Genomic DNA, 14,192 nt, shown 5'->3' with positions numbered 1-14,192 from the left:
ACTCAATTGTGGACAAAGCGTAATATACTTACTACAACTGGTACAACTGATAAAGCGTGTGATAAGCTTATCATTAACCTATTGCGCTGTTAAGTACCTTGTATTTATATTTGTGTATGTAATATAGTTAAATGATACTGCAGCCTCTAAACGTGTTTGTGTTTTCTACTCGAACAATAAAGTTATATTAAAAAATGGATAAAAAGAATCTGAGACCAGTAAATACGTCTTATTATAATACAAATTATCAGTATAGCAACGTTAATAAAGAAGGTGAGTAAACATGAAATTGATATTATTTATGATTCCACATCCACAGTGCATGTTAATGTTGAAATGTTGACTTGTAGTTCTTATTTTATTACTTATACCACTTTGTTCTTTATTGATTGGAGTCTAAAGTTCTTTGGATTAAAAGTAAATCAATTGTTTCTTATTTAATTTCATTAAGATATTATTATTTAATTAGATATCTTTCCCCGGTTATTTTCCAGAGTCACTACTTTAGGTGTGTGCTTAAGTTTTTATAGATAGAAATAGGTAATAATCTGCCTTGGGTCAGAATTATTTTTCTTTGTCCAAATAATCTATTACCTACCTACATACATGTCCTATTTACTTAAAAAATTCTGTTATAAACTTTTGACCTGTAATGGTACTTATATATAAATTGTATTAAAAATTATTAACCTACAGCTAAACTAGTTTAACATAGCATGACCTAGAATGGGAGACATTGCATAGCTAATAGTGTCAAAATTCATATTTACCCCACGAAACAGAATTTTATGTTCGAAGTTGACTACAGTGACTTCACGTTAGCCAAAATATACAAACGAAACACTACTCGCTGCACTTCGTAAAATCAAAGACGCGAATTCTTAGATATAAATTTTTGATTTTTGGCATAAATATCACCTAATTTTATAATAAAATTAACCAAGAAGAAGAGGACAACTTTCACAATGGTATCGTGTGCGTATATAGGAGCCCAGCATGCTCAACGATCCTAAAATCTGGCAACGCGACTAAACTGAGCGTGTACGCCCCATAAAGTGTGAAAGCGCTCTTATTTTTTTCTTGTAATTAGTGTGAATTGAGTTTGCAAATGTATTATAAACCACGACACTCGACAGCAGCACCCACTGGCCTCTGAAATGCAAATTGCAATAATTAATGCTAATTGGTTATCTAATCTCATCGGTTTTTATTACAAATCTGCCGGTCATCTCCCAAAATTGATGTATCCAAATATTTTATTGTTACTTTTCTTAAAAACTTAATAAAAAAACTAGGAAAAAAATAATTATTTTTAACCGACTCCCTAAAAGGAGGAGGTTATCAATTCGGATATTTATATTCATTTCTATTGCCGAAAAACTAAACGAATCATTTTGTAAATAACATGACATTTAAAAAAAAAAAAAAATAACATGACATTTGACAGTAAGCTAGTGTCTTGTTTTGAGTTTTGTCTGTCAATCAGAATTTCAGATTATCTTGGGAATGGAAATTGTAAATAAATAAAACAATACTGGTTGTGAATTTGTCTTACTGATTTATTTCCAAAGCTCAGTGGTTACATAATGACAGCATAATTCAAGTAAAGCAAATCATTTCGTCTCTAACATTCGCTAAAATAAATATTTCTAAGTTTTGCACGTCAGCTTTGAACTGTTATAGTGTGAATAAATGTTTTTATCTTTGATTATATATATGTCTAGATGTAGCGTCGAGTGCGCGCAAGCGTGGAAAAAAATGTCGATGTACTGTTCATCGACATGAGCTTTCCCGTCAATCAGAACAGATCGTGCCGCTTAACTGTCAAAACGTATTACGCGCGCTAACTAAGATACAAATTACAGAGGTAAAATGACGACATGTGCAATTAAAGTCTGCCGGAATTATAAAGGAAGGCTAAAAAGTGCCAATAACATCACCTATCATCGGCTAAGTGACCCAGAAAATTAATATTTGTTTTTTGTAATTATGTTTACTAAATCACGCCATATTGTAACAGTGTTGCCAGTTTCGGTTTTTCATTTTCCCAACTTCACGTGTTTATGTTATGCATAAAGGATATCTTCTTCTTCTTTCGAGTCGATGACATGTCAATTATTGAGACTACACTATGTCAGCCCAATATGCCGCCACAGCGAGAGCACGGCCGGATGCGCTCATTAGGTCCTCCCGCGAGCAAGTTTCAGGGCACAGTGGACATGCGATTAGGTGGGACATCGTCTGCTCGGCAGCCCCGCACTCGCACCCAAGGTCCGCCCCGCCCGCGAAACCCCACCTGGATCGATTATCTTTGCTCCGGCCTACCTGTGTTCGGAGTCTGTTTAGAGACTGCCAGACTCTTCTCGGGAGATCGTGTCCAGGAGGGAGACTTTCTAAGAGCGGGACAAACGGGGAGGGCAGTAAACTCCTCGATCGCCAAAGATCCCGTCTGGCTCATATAATAAAGGATATTATTTTAAGCATTGCGAAAAAAAAACATAGGTATAATTTCTATTTTTATTGCTCGGATAGACATTTTCTGATTCTCCAAAATATTATCTACTATTATTTGATTAGTAAATTATGGTCATCAACGTAACATCATTTTTTTAGAATTCCAAGTAATCCTATTGTTAGGGGTCAGTGGATAGACCGCATTAAAAAAAGCCGCGGAGATGCGATGTGGACACCAACAGATAATACCGTAGTGTGTTCCGATCACTTCCGCAGCAAGGACATGAGTACTGTCGACAAGATAGGTCGCCGAAGACTTACAAAAGGAGCAGTGCCAAGCAAGGTTCAATTTTCTATAAAGTTATAGTTAAACCGAATAACACTATGTATACAAACTTATTTAATTAGTCTATTTTTTTTTTTCATTATTTATGGGAGAATCGTAGAAGCTGGTATCATTATTTACGTCAACGCGCAGTGTAAAATGACACCTACACGCACACATGCATAACAATTTTGTCTCTGCTTCTATGTTGGGATTGTATGGTGACACTCCATCTAGACATATATATAATCAAAGGTTTTTATTTACAAAGTTACCATGCTTTTATATGTACTATCTAGTTTAGTAATCAAAATAAATGTGTAAAATGTTTGTTTTCCCATTTCAGATAAATTCAGGCATCCAAATACAATATGATTTCAATTTGAATCAGCTTATGTAAACCAGTCATACCTAGTCAACTAAATTCTAGACTATGATTGTGAAATTTAAGTAAATATTATTTTTGAGGGTACCTATTTAATACGTCATTGAATCAAATCAATTTATTTATTCAATTATCAAAGTTCACACTAAAATGTGTGTAATGTTTTTTTTGCTTTTAAATGTTTATTCACAACTTCGTTTTAATTTTTCAGATGGACATAAAATGCATGGATCTCGGCGTGTTATAACATTTTGCCTGTTGACAACAGTCCTGCCATCAATTTTGATTATTTTGCCTTTGTATTTAAGAAATATAAAATATGCGGATGTTATGTATAAAATATCAGATTCAGATGTTATTCAAATTCATAAAGGTCAATCATCAGTATTTTGTGAGAAACATTCATTAAAAATGAATACTACCTTCAGTGCATTCCAAATGAAAGGAACACCTGAAATATCAAATAAGAGAAAACATATTCGACTAAAAAAGTCAATGATCTTACCTGATGATACATTAGAATATTGGGGCTTTTATTTATTAAGAGGTGCTTTAGTGGAATTAAAAGCATGTTCTCAACATGAAGGCTCGAAGATTCTTGTTGTTAAAGGAGATAGAATATTGAATACCTGTGGACTTTTAGATGGATTTAATAAGCAGGGCAAAGATCTTCCTAAAGTTGAGCATCAAGGAGTACTTGTCACATTAGAGAAACCCGATGGAAGACTGAAAACCAATAATACTCAACACTACAAAACCACACATACTGAAGATTTGTTCAGTAACCTTGATGATAAGAACAAAACAAATAAAATGGTAAATAATTCCATAAACAATCATAATGATGAAAAAAGGCGTAAGAGAGATATTAATAGTATACCATTGCATAATCCAAACACATTGTTAGATACTGGTGTTTACCATGGGGGTAATGCTTTCAACAGCACAGTGAAACTGCAGGAGCCCGTGTCTAGATTTGAAAGTAATTTGTATGAATGTTTTCATAACAAAATTTTAATGAACCACCTATTCCCCTTCTCCATGCAATGTAACAGCACAAATTACTTAGAAAATACTACCATTCTCAAAGTAGTTCATGAAGTACTGCTTGATGGATATTATTATTATATATTCTATACTGATAATGGAATTAATGATATACATGCAATTTTCGATATTTATAAACCAACATTCCAATATGTAAACAATTCTGATTCCAAAGTATGTGTTAACAAAACTGAATGTGAATTCAATATAGATTTCTTCAGTGACGAGTTAGTTATAGTTGAAAAACCTACAAAAGAGGGCTTACAAAATGAAGAAAGCGATTCTTCAATCCTCATATCTATGTGTCATCCTCGAATGTCTGTTTACATATTTTTTCCTATTTCTGTCCTTTTACTCATATTACTTTTTGCATTTTTATGATATTTGTTGAAAGTGTTATTCCATTTAATTTTAGTGAACATGAACATTACCAGAAGTGTGATATTAATTTATTAGGATTTTGAAGTTTTAATGATGTTAAATAGTGGTTATTATATGTTGTATAATTATATTAGGAATAATAAATATTGACTGTTGTGAATAATATAACATGAAAGAAAACTGATTAGACACTGATGGTAATTTTTATTAACCTTGTTAAATGCGAAATGTGTGCGTTCGCGCAGCGGAATGTTGTTGAATTTGAAGATTTTAATTAGGTATGCAGATAATTAGTGTAAGAAGTCCTATAATTGTGTATGGTAAAAAAAAATTGTGTATGAAGCCATTGTGGAGAAGTTCACCAAAAACTGATTCCGCTGGGCGAACGTTCTCCTGGCGGAACTTTTTTTAATCCATAGACTTTAGAAGAAAAGAGATGTCCAAAAATTTGTGTGTATTTGTGTATGAATGAAATCAGTGCATGCATAAACTTCGGAGAAATTCAAGTTTCCGCTACGCGAACGTTTGGTCATTAGCTAGTTTTCATATAAAGCGCTTACATAGAGAGCTGTAGATTTTTACATACGTTGTTTTGAATTTGTTTATATTTGTTTAAAAAACAGATTCTTTAATTACTGAATTTAATGACATGAAATTTTGCAAGTGTAATTTTGCAATAGTTGAATGATTAAACAAATTATTGGCATACACTGTCCCATGCAATTCCCTTAGAACGTCGTGATATTCGACTGCTTTGTAAACATCTATTCATGGTAAATTATCCTATAACTTTTTAATTACTAACGGAACATCATTGATACTTGGCAACATGTTGCAGACACTTACAAGGTTTGTGTAGGTACCTAAACGTGAAGATCTAGACCCCAAACTGCATACTTTAAGAATTAAGACCTAATAAGTGTATTTTACGTTTATATTTTTATCCTTTAAACCCCATGACTTTTTCTAAATCTTTTTTTTAAACAAATATAAACAAATTCAAAACAACGTATGTAAAAATCTACAGCTCTCTAGCGCTTTATATGAAATCTAGCTAATGACCAAACGTTCGCGTAGCGGAAACTTGAATTTCTCCGAAGTTTATGCATGCACTGATTTCATTCATACATAAATAATTATACACAAATACATACTAATTTTTGGACACATCTCTTTTCTTCTAAAGTCTATGAATTAAAAAAAGTTCCGTCAGGACAACGTTCGCCCAGCGGAATCAGTTTTTGGTGAATTTCTCCACAATGGCTGCATACACATTTTTTTTTTTTACCATACACAATCAATGGCGGCGTAGCATCGGGTGGCACCCGGGGCGGACTACCTTTGAGCACCCCCCCAAAAAAAACGACAAAATTTTTTAGTTTTGGAACAGTAAAGTACCAAAACGAGAAAAAAAAGAGTTAGTGAAGTAAAAAGTCGCGAGCGTAGCGAGCGCGAATTTTTTAAGTATTCTGACACAAACCACCACTGCAAAGAGATTGATTTTTGATTTTAAATTAGAAAAAAGGCGCGAGCGCAGCGAGAGCGAAATTTTTTGAGTTTTGGTACACAAAAGTCCTCCACCTCCTAAACAGCTTAGAAATAGTCAGTTGGTTTTGTTACTTCGGTGCTTTAACTTTTTGTTAGATTGAGGACTCAAATAGCGCAGAATAAATCGGAAATGATGAAAAAACCGCGAGCGAAGCGAGCGGATTTTTTTTATAACTTTGAGGAATTCATTGAAGTAATCAGGTAAAAACAAAAATAAACAAGAGAGGGGTGACAGCCGGACTGGCACCCCTCTCAGTGTCGCCTCGACGTGTTGCGCATGCACTGTTGTAGTTTTGCAGTGACTGGTAGTGAACCTAGGCTTTGCAGATTATATTATATATAAGATTAGAATGGCACCCTCAGTGACTAGTCCCTTCAGCCCGTGCCATCCTGGTCGTGCAGATACCTATGTGCCGACTGAGATGGCACCCCCCGACACGTGGCACCCGGGGCGGACCGCCCCCTCCGCCCCCCCCCCTTACGCCGCTACTGTACACAATTATAGAACGTCTTACACTAATTATATCTGTATAATTAAAATCTTTAAATTCAACAACATGCCGCTGCGCGAACGCACACATGAGAAATTTAAAGCAAACCAAACAGCCTGAAAAATGTATCCTACAACAATGATGATATCCTGTTATGGTTATCGACTGCTGGTGTGAGAAATCTCGGGTTCGATTCCCGGCTTAGGCCGAAATCGCTTTGTGGGTTTTAGTTAGAAATTCACAAATCAGTCTGGAAGCTGGATATCAATCGCATGTCACTTAAATATAGGGCTGCCATCCGTCCGGGTTTCCCCGGATTTGTCCTCGTTTGGAGGCCGTCCGGGCGGGGTTTCAAGAAGTGTCCGGGGAAAACCCGGACACTTTTCATGTAAGGAAACACCTCTTTGAATTTAAATATATGTTAATAGTAAATGCATTACAAATTAGGTATTATTTTGTTTAAAAAAAATCATACTCGTTCGGGGAAAAAATGCGATTTACGCCAAATGTCCGGGTTTTTTAAATGTTTCTCCGGGTTTGGCGAAATTCGAGATGGCAGCCCTACTTAAATAAAATTAGCAGGATCCAGCTCCCAGTTTTTATACTTGTGCGGGAAACTCCCCGGGTGAAACCGTGAGTGCGAGCTAGTACTATACATCATACGCCTCCGAGCCTTTTCCCAACTATGTTGGGGTCGGCTTCCAGTCTAACCGGATTCAGCTGAGTACCTACCAGTGCTTTACAAAAAGCGACTGCCTATCTGACCTCCTCAACTCAGTTGCCCGGGCGACCCGATACCCCTTGGATAGACTGGTGTCAGACTTACAGGGGCCCGATTCTCCTAATTTTCTAAATATGTATAGTAGGTACTAGCTCGTGTGCTAAAAAGTCGTGGTGGCCTAGTGGGCAAAGAACCAACCTCTCGAGTATGAGGGCGCGGGTTCGATACCAGGTCAGGCAAGTACCAATGCAACTTTTCTAAGTTCGTATGTACTTTCTAAGTATATCTTAGACACCAATGACTGTGTTTCGGATGGCACTTTAAACTGTAGGTCCCGGCTGTCATTGAACATCCTTGCCAGTCGTTACGGGTAGTCAGAAGCCAGGGGCCCGATTCTCCTAAGTGAATAATGTCAAAATCGAATAGTAATATGATCGTAATAGCAGTTTTAACCATATCGGCATTCTGCTACTAATAGACCCATCGTATTCCAACGACATTCGATTGGTTTGCGATTGGTCTGCTATTTTGGTGATTTTGGTCTATATACGGTAGTTAGCTCTACAATCATATTGCAATAGTTAATCATTTGCAGACAAAATGATTCATTATTGAATGACAGAAAAGGATAAAAACTTTTATTTCAAAGAAAAGACCGCGAATAACAGCTATAATTTACAGTTCTATCTAGAGAATCAAGAAAGTCTGACAAAGGAAAAGGATACTACGGAACCCTTCAATTCGCTTGGTTGTCACGTAGGTTTTTGGATCGCTGCCGCTGAATCATCATGACGCCATGACTAGGCAATGATGTCATCGCAAAAATAGTTTTGCGTAAATACCAAAATCATCATCCATTGGTCTACCTAGAACTGATTTCCTACGAACTAACGCACATGACCCAAACACTGCGCTGGTTTATAAACTACCCGCCAGTTGACGACAGGAACGAAACGTGTTACCGAAGTGGGAATTACCCGAAATAATAAGTAGCGAAACTTTTTTCCCGATCGTCCAGTGTCCACGAAAAGGTGTTACCGAGCGGGAATAACCCACCGCGTGCTGTAGAAAATAGAATTTCCTCCTGATTCTCGAGTTAGGTAACTCTACAGTACATCCGAATCGAGTTCAAGTTGACTAGTTTTTGCGATATTCCTCATTTTAAATTGTAGCGGCGTAAAAATAAGCAAAGACCACAGAGAGTATCAACTATATATCTAACAAAATTAAAATACTTGCCATTGATGAATCTGGAGTAAGGGTTGTTAGGTAGGAGTAATTCAAGATCTGGATATAATATGAATTCAATATTTCAGTTTATACAGGAACCAGTCTTAATCAGAATAATATCCAAACTTGAAATTCATTATTCATACTTTTCTCACTTGTATTAATAATCCAGCTTCGATTGGCCAATAATCTGGAATAGTGAGTATAATAGATGTGAGATGGGTTCTATCAATATTGAAGAGTCAAGACACAAAAGAGTTGTCATGCGTTTATATCTGAATATTGATCGTCACAAAGTGTCTATAAGCTAAAATTAACATATTATGGTTATTAAATGTATTTGGAATTAGATCAGCTTTAGTACTTATATAAAGATAATATTATGTTAGCGTAGGAACCTTAATTATCATTTTTGTCAAAAGTCACTAATACTTCGAACAAAATTTATTCCAAAAATATAAATAATTCGAAATGAACATAAAAACCATGTAGAAAACAATCTTTTAAAAAGTAAAATGCAAAAGCAATGTAAATGGGAATACAGGATACAATAAGGACCTGTCAAAAGAAAGTAATGAACATATTGAGGAAATTTTGATTTATTATTTCCACATAGTTGTGTCCACAGTGCGTTTCACAGGCTCAGTGGGTAGATCTTCTGTAAAACAAAATTTACACAATTCAATACAATGCTTTAGAGAAATTAAGGTTCCGATCGGGAATGGAGCGCTACAATTTTCAAGTATGTCAATAACAATACAGTTGAGATATTTCATTATATTTATTTAGGGTATTACAAAAACAGTTACCATATTATGTACAACTGGAAAAAAAAGTTACAATACAGTGGGTTTCCTTCTAGAACTTTTGTGATTGAAATAGCCTCTCCAGTACCCGATGAGACCTCTTTGCAAGCGGCAGAGAGGCCTGCGCGGAACGGGGGCCATCCGGCCGAGCCGGTCTTACTCCTAACTATGTATATTAAACTTATATTGATACGTCTATTATAGTATAATGTAATCATTAATTAAACTAAAACGATTATATCGGTCCGAACGAAATGAGTTCCAATGAAAAATTCGGCACAGCGGTTATTAGAAGGCTCCTCCTAATACACACACCTTATAAATATCGCAATAGAACGCAGGACACAAAGTATAAACCGGGTAAGCGTAGGCGCCTCAGATGAGGTTAGCCACATCGCTGGGCATTTCCGAGATGCTTGTATGGTAGAACTCCTCAATATCCTTGAGTGCTCTTCTGTCAGCTTCAGTTACAAAGTTGATTGCGATTCCTTTACGGCCGAAACGCCCACCTCTTCCAATTCTGGAAAAATAGAAAGATAATTTGAATATTCCAGTATGTCAACTACTATATAATAACTAGACATTGGCTTATATGCATTTACATGTTTGCATATGCAATTATACATATTTCGGTATTTTTTAAACACTGTGCATATGCACATTTTTCTGGAGTTAAATGCATTTAACGCCAGTTATATTTTGCAAAGATGGCAGAAAACTGCACACACAACATGTTTGTCTTGAGTACATAAAATATTTCGACTTTTATTATATTGAGAGTTCAGAACCTTTGAACCAGTAAAAAAATGCCCAGATAACCAGACAGCAGTTATAGGAATAACTTCATTATGCTAAGATTTCCACAATTCATGACAGCGCGTATTTTGTATGCAATGATTTTATATATTTAATATTCCTAAGATTTTATATAACCTTATCAGTTCAACTAGCGCTAAAATTATTGCATTATTATGTACACTTACCGATGAATGTAGTTTTCACGGTTAGTAGGCAGATCATAATTGATGACGCAAGAGACTTGCTGCACGTCAATGCCGCGGGCAAGTAAATCAGTAGTGATCAGGACACGAGAGGATCCTGTACGGAACTGCCGCATGATCACCTCACGCTCACGCTGGTCCATATCGCCGTGCATGGCAGAGACGGTGAAGTCACGTCCATGCATAGACTCGGTCAGCCAGTCGACCTGAAATCAAAGTAAACGAAAATATAAGTCAATAAAACCAATCAGCATATAATTATTCCTAGTATCCATTAATAATAAGCAATAATTGTTTCATCATCATTTCACTATTTAGGAAATAATTTGCTTATCTTTGCAAGGTCACTATGTTTTGCCAAAAATAACAATGGTTAGAAATAATACAAGCACCAGCAAAATTATATGTATGGCAGAACAATTAGATTGTAGTGACATCCATAAGTAGTAGTATTACAAGGCAATGATAATGTTACAAATTGACAAGACAATACTTGACATATGAACAATAGATGAGATATTTGCCGAGGAATGATGTTTCTCTGAGTGAGAAAGTAACTTTGCACAAAAGCAGCAGTGTTTTAATATGCAGGATATTGAAAATTACCTTGCGACGAGTGTTGCAGAAAATTACAGCCTGAGCGATGGAGAGGGTGTCATACAAGTCACAGAGGGTCTCCAGCTTCCATTCTTCTAATTCAATAGCAATGTAGAATTGTTTAATACCTTCCAGTGTTAACTGTAAAAGAATTTAATATTTCAATATTGCAACAAAATGAAAATTACGATGTTGACAAACCAAAATGCTTTGATTTATCTACTGTAAATTATACAGTCTATAAATGAGTGGATTATGTTTGATCAACATACACAGAGACTGCATAAGCAGTAGTTGGCATTAACACTACGTAGATTTTTGTAGAAAGCTCAGCAAATTTAACATTTACAATTGTAAAATATAGCTGTCACATTCTCATTACAATTTTATGCAAGACTAGCTATTTTCCATGGCTAATCATGCATCCTTAGAGAAATACTGAACACATTCAGATAAAATTAAAACCTCCCTTTCAAAATTATATGAGAAGGTTGAATGCACTAATCTATTGGACTGTAAATTCATTGCAGTAGTTCTCATGATAAATGTTTAGCTATAACTTAACAATAATAATTAGCGCTTAGTGGTAATAATAATATCAAAACAAGTACCTCTTCCTTCTGCACAAGAATGCGCACAGGGTCTCTCATGAAGCATCGAGATACCTCAAGTACATCATCCGGCATGGTAGCAGACAGCAGAATGACTTGAACATCAGCAGACAACATCTTGAATACATCATGAATTTGATCTTTGAATCTGAAATACACAAAAGCACGTACATTAATATAACTATCGTCCATTGGATGAGTAAATTGTACATTATTAGAGCTAGATTAGACAATACTATGTTGAATCATACTATTTTCATCCAATTCTTAATAAATAAACACAAAAAGAAACTCTGAAGGACATTTAGCTAATTCATTATTTCACTGCAACAACTGATATCATTACTTCTTTATTATTAAATCAGTTGATGACTTATGCTGTATAATAGATGTTAATATAGGCATGAATCATGACATCTTTCACATGGATTTTTCTAGTACATGTAAACAAATATTATAGCACTGAATGCAAAATATCATGTCAAGGACATAATGACTCACCCTCTAGACAACATTTCATCAGCTTCATCCAGCACAAACAGCTTGATGGTGTTAGCGCGCAGAGCACGGCGAGTTATCATGTCGTAGACGCGACCAGGCGTGCCCACCACCACATGAACACCACTCTCCAGCTGACGCACATCCTCGCGCACGTTGGTGCCACCAATGCAGGCATGACATTTAGCATTCAAGTGATCACCAAGAGCTATCACCACCTAAAAGTATCACAGTGTTAATTCCAAACTCGTAAGCGTTAATAAATCACGACACACAACACAAAACACCACACTTCATACCTTTTGGATTTGCTGAGCTAACTCTCTGGTTGGGGCCAGAATAAGTGCTTGGCATTCACGAATACTAGTATCAATTTGTTGAAGAATTGAAATCGAGAAAGTAGCAGTTTTGCCAGTTCCAGACTGGGCTTGAGCTATAACATCGCGGCCCTGGATGCAAGGCATAATAGCGCGTTGCTGGATGGCCGACGGTTTTTCGAAACCATAGGCGTAAATTCCTCTCAGCAATTCTTCTTTCAAATTCATGTCATCAAAGCTTTCCACGACCTGATGCCAGTTAGTGTCCAGAGCCCCTTGGGGTTCCATACCCGGAGGTCCATCGTAATTTCCTTGATCTTTTGATGGCCCATTTTTGGAATCCTCCGGCCAATCTTCTGATCTGTGAGCAATAATAATCATTCTAAAATTAAAAGTATTAACACACAACCGGTATATTACTATAGCTATAATGTTAACCTTCTTTTGCAAAAGTAAAAATCATTGAAATTGCACTAATAGTAGCGCTTCTGTCAAATTGGCATATCATTGTTGTAAAGTTAACACTAGAAATAAAAGCAATACATCAGAACCATCACAGAACGTAGAACATCGTGATTTTTTCACGGATTAATAAAGGGAAATTGTATCTAGAATGGAAAACACGTGCGCTGAATCGAACTTGCAATAATGTACTCCTACCAGCGCCATGTTGGCAATCGGCGACAGGGACATTGAAATTATTTCACAATATATGGCGAATTACATGAAAATACAGTGCCATAACGGAGCCCAAGGGTTTTTCTGTAAGATATTTCTTACAAACATGTAATAAAACAGCTCAACAAGCTAAAGAACTCGACTTACCTTCTTTCAGGTGAATAAGACATGTTCCAATCGCGGTAGCTGAACGGAAAAGAACTAGCAAAGCATAAGCAAGGTCAAGTTAAGTTAACAGAAGCTTTTTTTATAGGTTTTCCGAAATTGAGTATTTATTTATATTAAATGTATTACAATAATTTTAATATATTTTTTTAAGTTTTATAAAATTATTAAAAGTCGATAAACGTGTTCGATTTTAACAAGATGAATAATACTAAATTATTGAGGAATACAATAGCGGAAGTACGTCACGAAAATTTATGGACTACAGTCTCTCAATGCACGGACTTTTACGAACTATCGATTACTCCTCTATTTCTCTATAGCAAAGTTGCTTTTTCTGTCTACCAAATTATATTAGTATTTACTACAACTCGACTTAGAATAATATCTTTGTAAATAAAGATTTTTATTTTAAAAAGTCTTCTTCACAATGGCCAACACTTTAGGTTCAGGTTTACTGAAAACAAAATAAGGCGCTCCCTAGACGGTCAATATAACGCGTAACGTGCAAAATGTGTTAAATAGACAAAATCTAAACATAGTTTACCATAAAAATAATGAGCAATAAAAATTTTGATCACCAAAAATAGTAGTAAAATCTTCAATATTTGCTTAAAATCGATCTGAAATATTAACCCCAAGTATACGGTCAATTATCATTCATTTCCACAAAATCGAATAAAGCGCAATTTCATTGATTATCTAAGGCGCATCTTACATAAGGTATCTGGTACATAAATATGTGTTGTTTGGCACATTTCTAGTATGATGTCTTTTTTTTTTCAGGTCTAATCGATGAGTTTTGCGACACTTTTTGCTCGAAGAATATAGATCCACGGCTTTGCTTTGAGTTTTGCTCATCACTTATGAATGTTTTGAAATAATGGCCTTTTGAGCCTCGTTGTCTTTGATTGTGTGCCATAAACTAATTATTAAT

The 14,192-nt window shown here is 35.6% G+C and overlaps 2 protein-coding genes across 10 annotated transcripts; one reads left to right on the top strand and one right to left on the bottom strand.

Moving 5' to 3' along the window:
* LOC110371921 (uncharacterized) lies at positions 1-4,787 on the top strand. 8 transcript variants are annotated; one of them, XM_021328379.3, is made up of 3 exons: positions 1-273; positions 3,126-3,229; positions 3,376-4,787. In XM_021328379.3, the coding sequence occupies exon 3, from the start codon at positions 3,387-3,389 to the stop codon at positions 4,590-4,592; it is 1,206 nt and encodes a 401-aa protein (XP_021184054.3). In that variant the 5' UTR covers positions 1-273; positions 3,126-3,229; positions 3,376-3,386; the 3' UTR covers positions 4,593-4,787. The 8 variants fall into 8 exon arrangements, with proteins under 8 accessions (XP_021184054.3, XP_021184052.3, XP_021184056.3 ...); XM_021328378.3 differs by lacking the exon at positions 1-273 and adding an exon at positions 1,446-1,603; XM_021328380.3 differs by lacking the exon at positions 1-273 and adding an exon at positions 1,446-1,603 and having other exon boundaries at positions 3,126-3,248.
* Positions 4,788-8,837: 4,050 nt separating this feature from the next.
* Positions 8,838-13,429, bottom strand: LOC110371883 (eukaryotic initiation factor 4A). 2 transcript variants are annotated; one of them, XR_002429316.3, is made up of 8 exons: positions 13,238-13,429; positions 12,395-12,773; positions 12,099-12,313; positions 11,598-11,745; positions 10,996-11,127; positions 10,372-10,595; positions 9,704-9,908; positions 8,838-9,240 (listed from the first exon to the last, which is right to left on the bottom strand). XR_002429316.3 is itself a non-coding variant. In XM_021328310.3 (7 exons), the coding sequence occupies exons 1-7, from the start codon at positions 13,258-13,260 to the stop codon at positions 9,764-9,766; spliced, it is 1,266 nt and encodes a 421-aa protein (XP_021183985.1). In that variant the 5' UTR covers positions 13,261-13,429; the 3' UTR covers positions 9,349-9,763. The 2 variants fall into 2 exon arrangements, 1 of the variants encoding a protein (XP_021183985.1); XM_021328310.3 differs by lacking the exon at positions 8,838-9,240 and having other exon boundaries at positions 9,349-9,908.
* Positions 13,430-14,192: the final 763 nt, after the last annotated feature.

This window comes from Helicoverpa armigera, chromosome 6 (genome assembly GCF_030705265.1).
Source record: "Helicoverpa armigera isolate CAAS_96S chromosome 6, ASM3070526v1, whole genome shotgun sequence".
Lineage (NCBI taxonomy): Eukaryota > Metazoa > Arthropoda > Insecta > Lepidoptera > Noctuidae > Helicoverpa > Helicoverpa armigera.
Note: the sequence above shows the minus strand (reverse complement) of the source record. Positions and strands in the feature narration are given on the sequence as shown.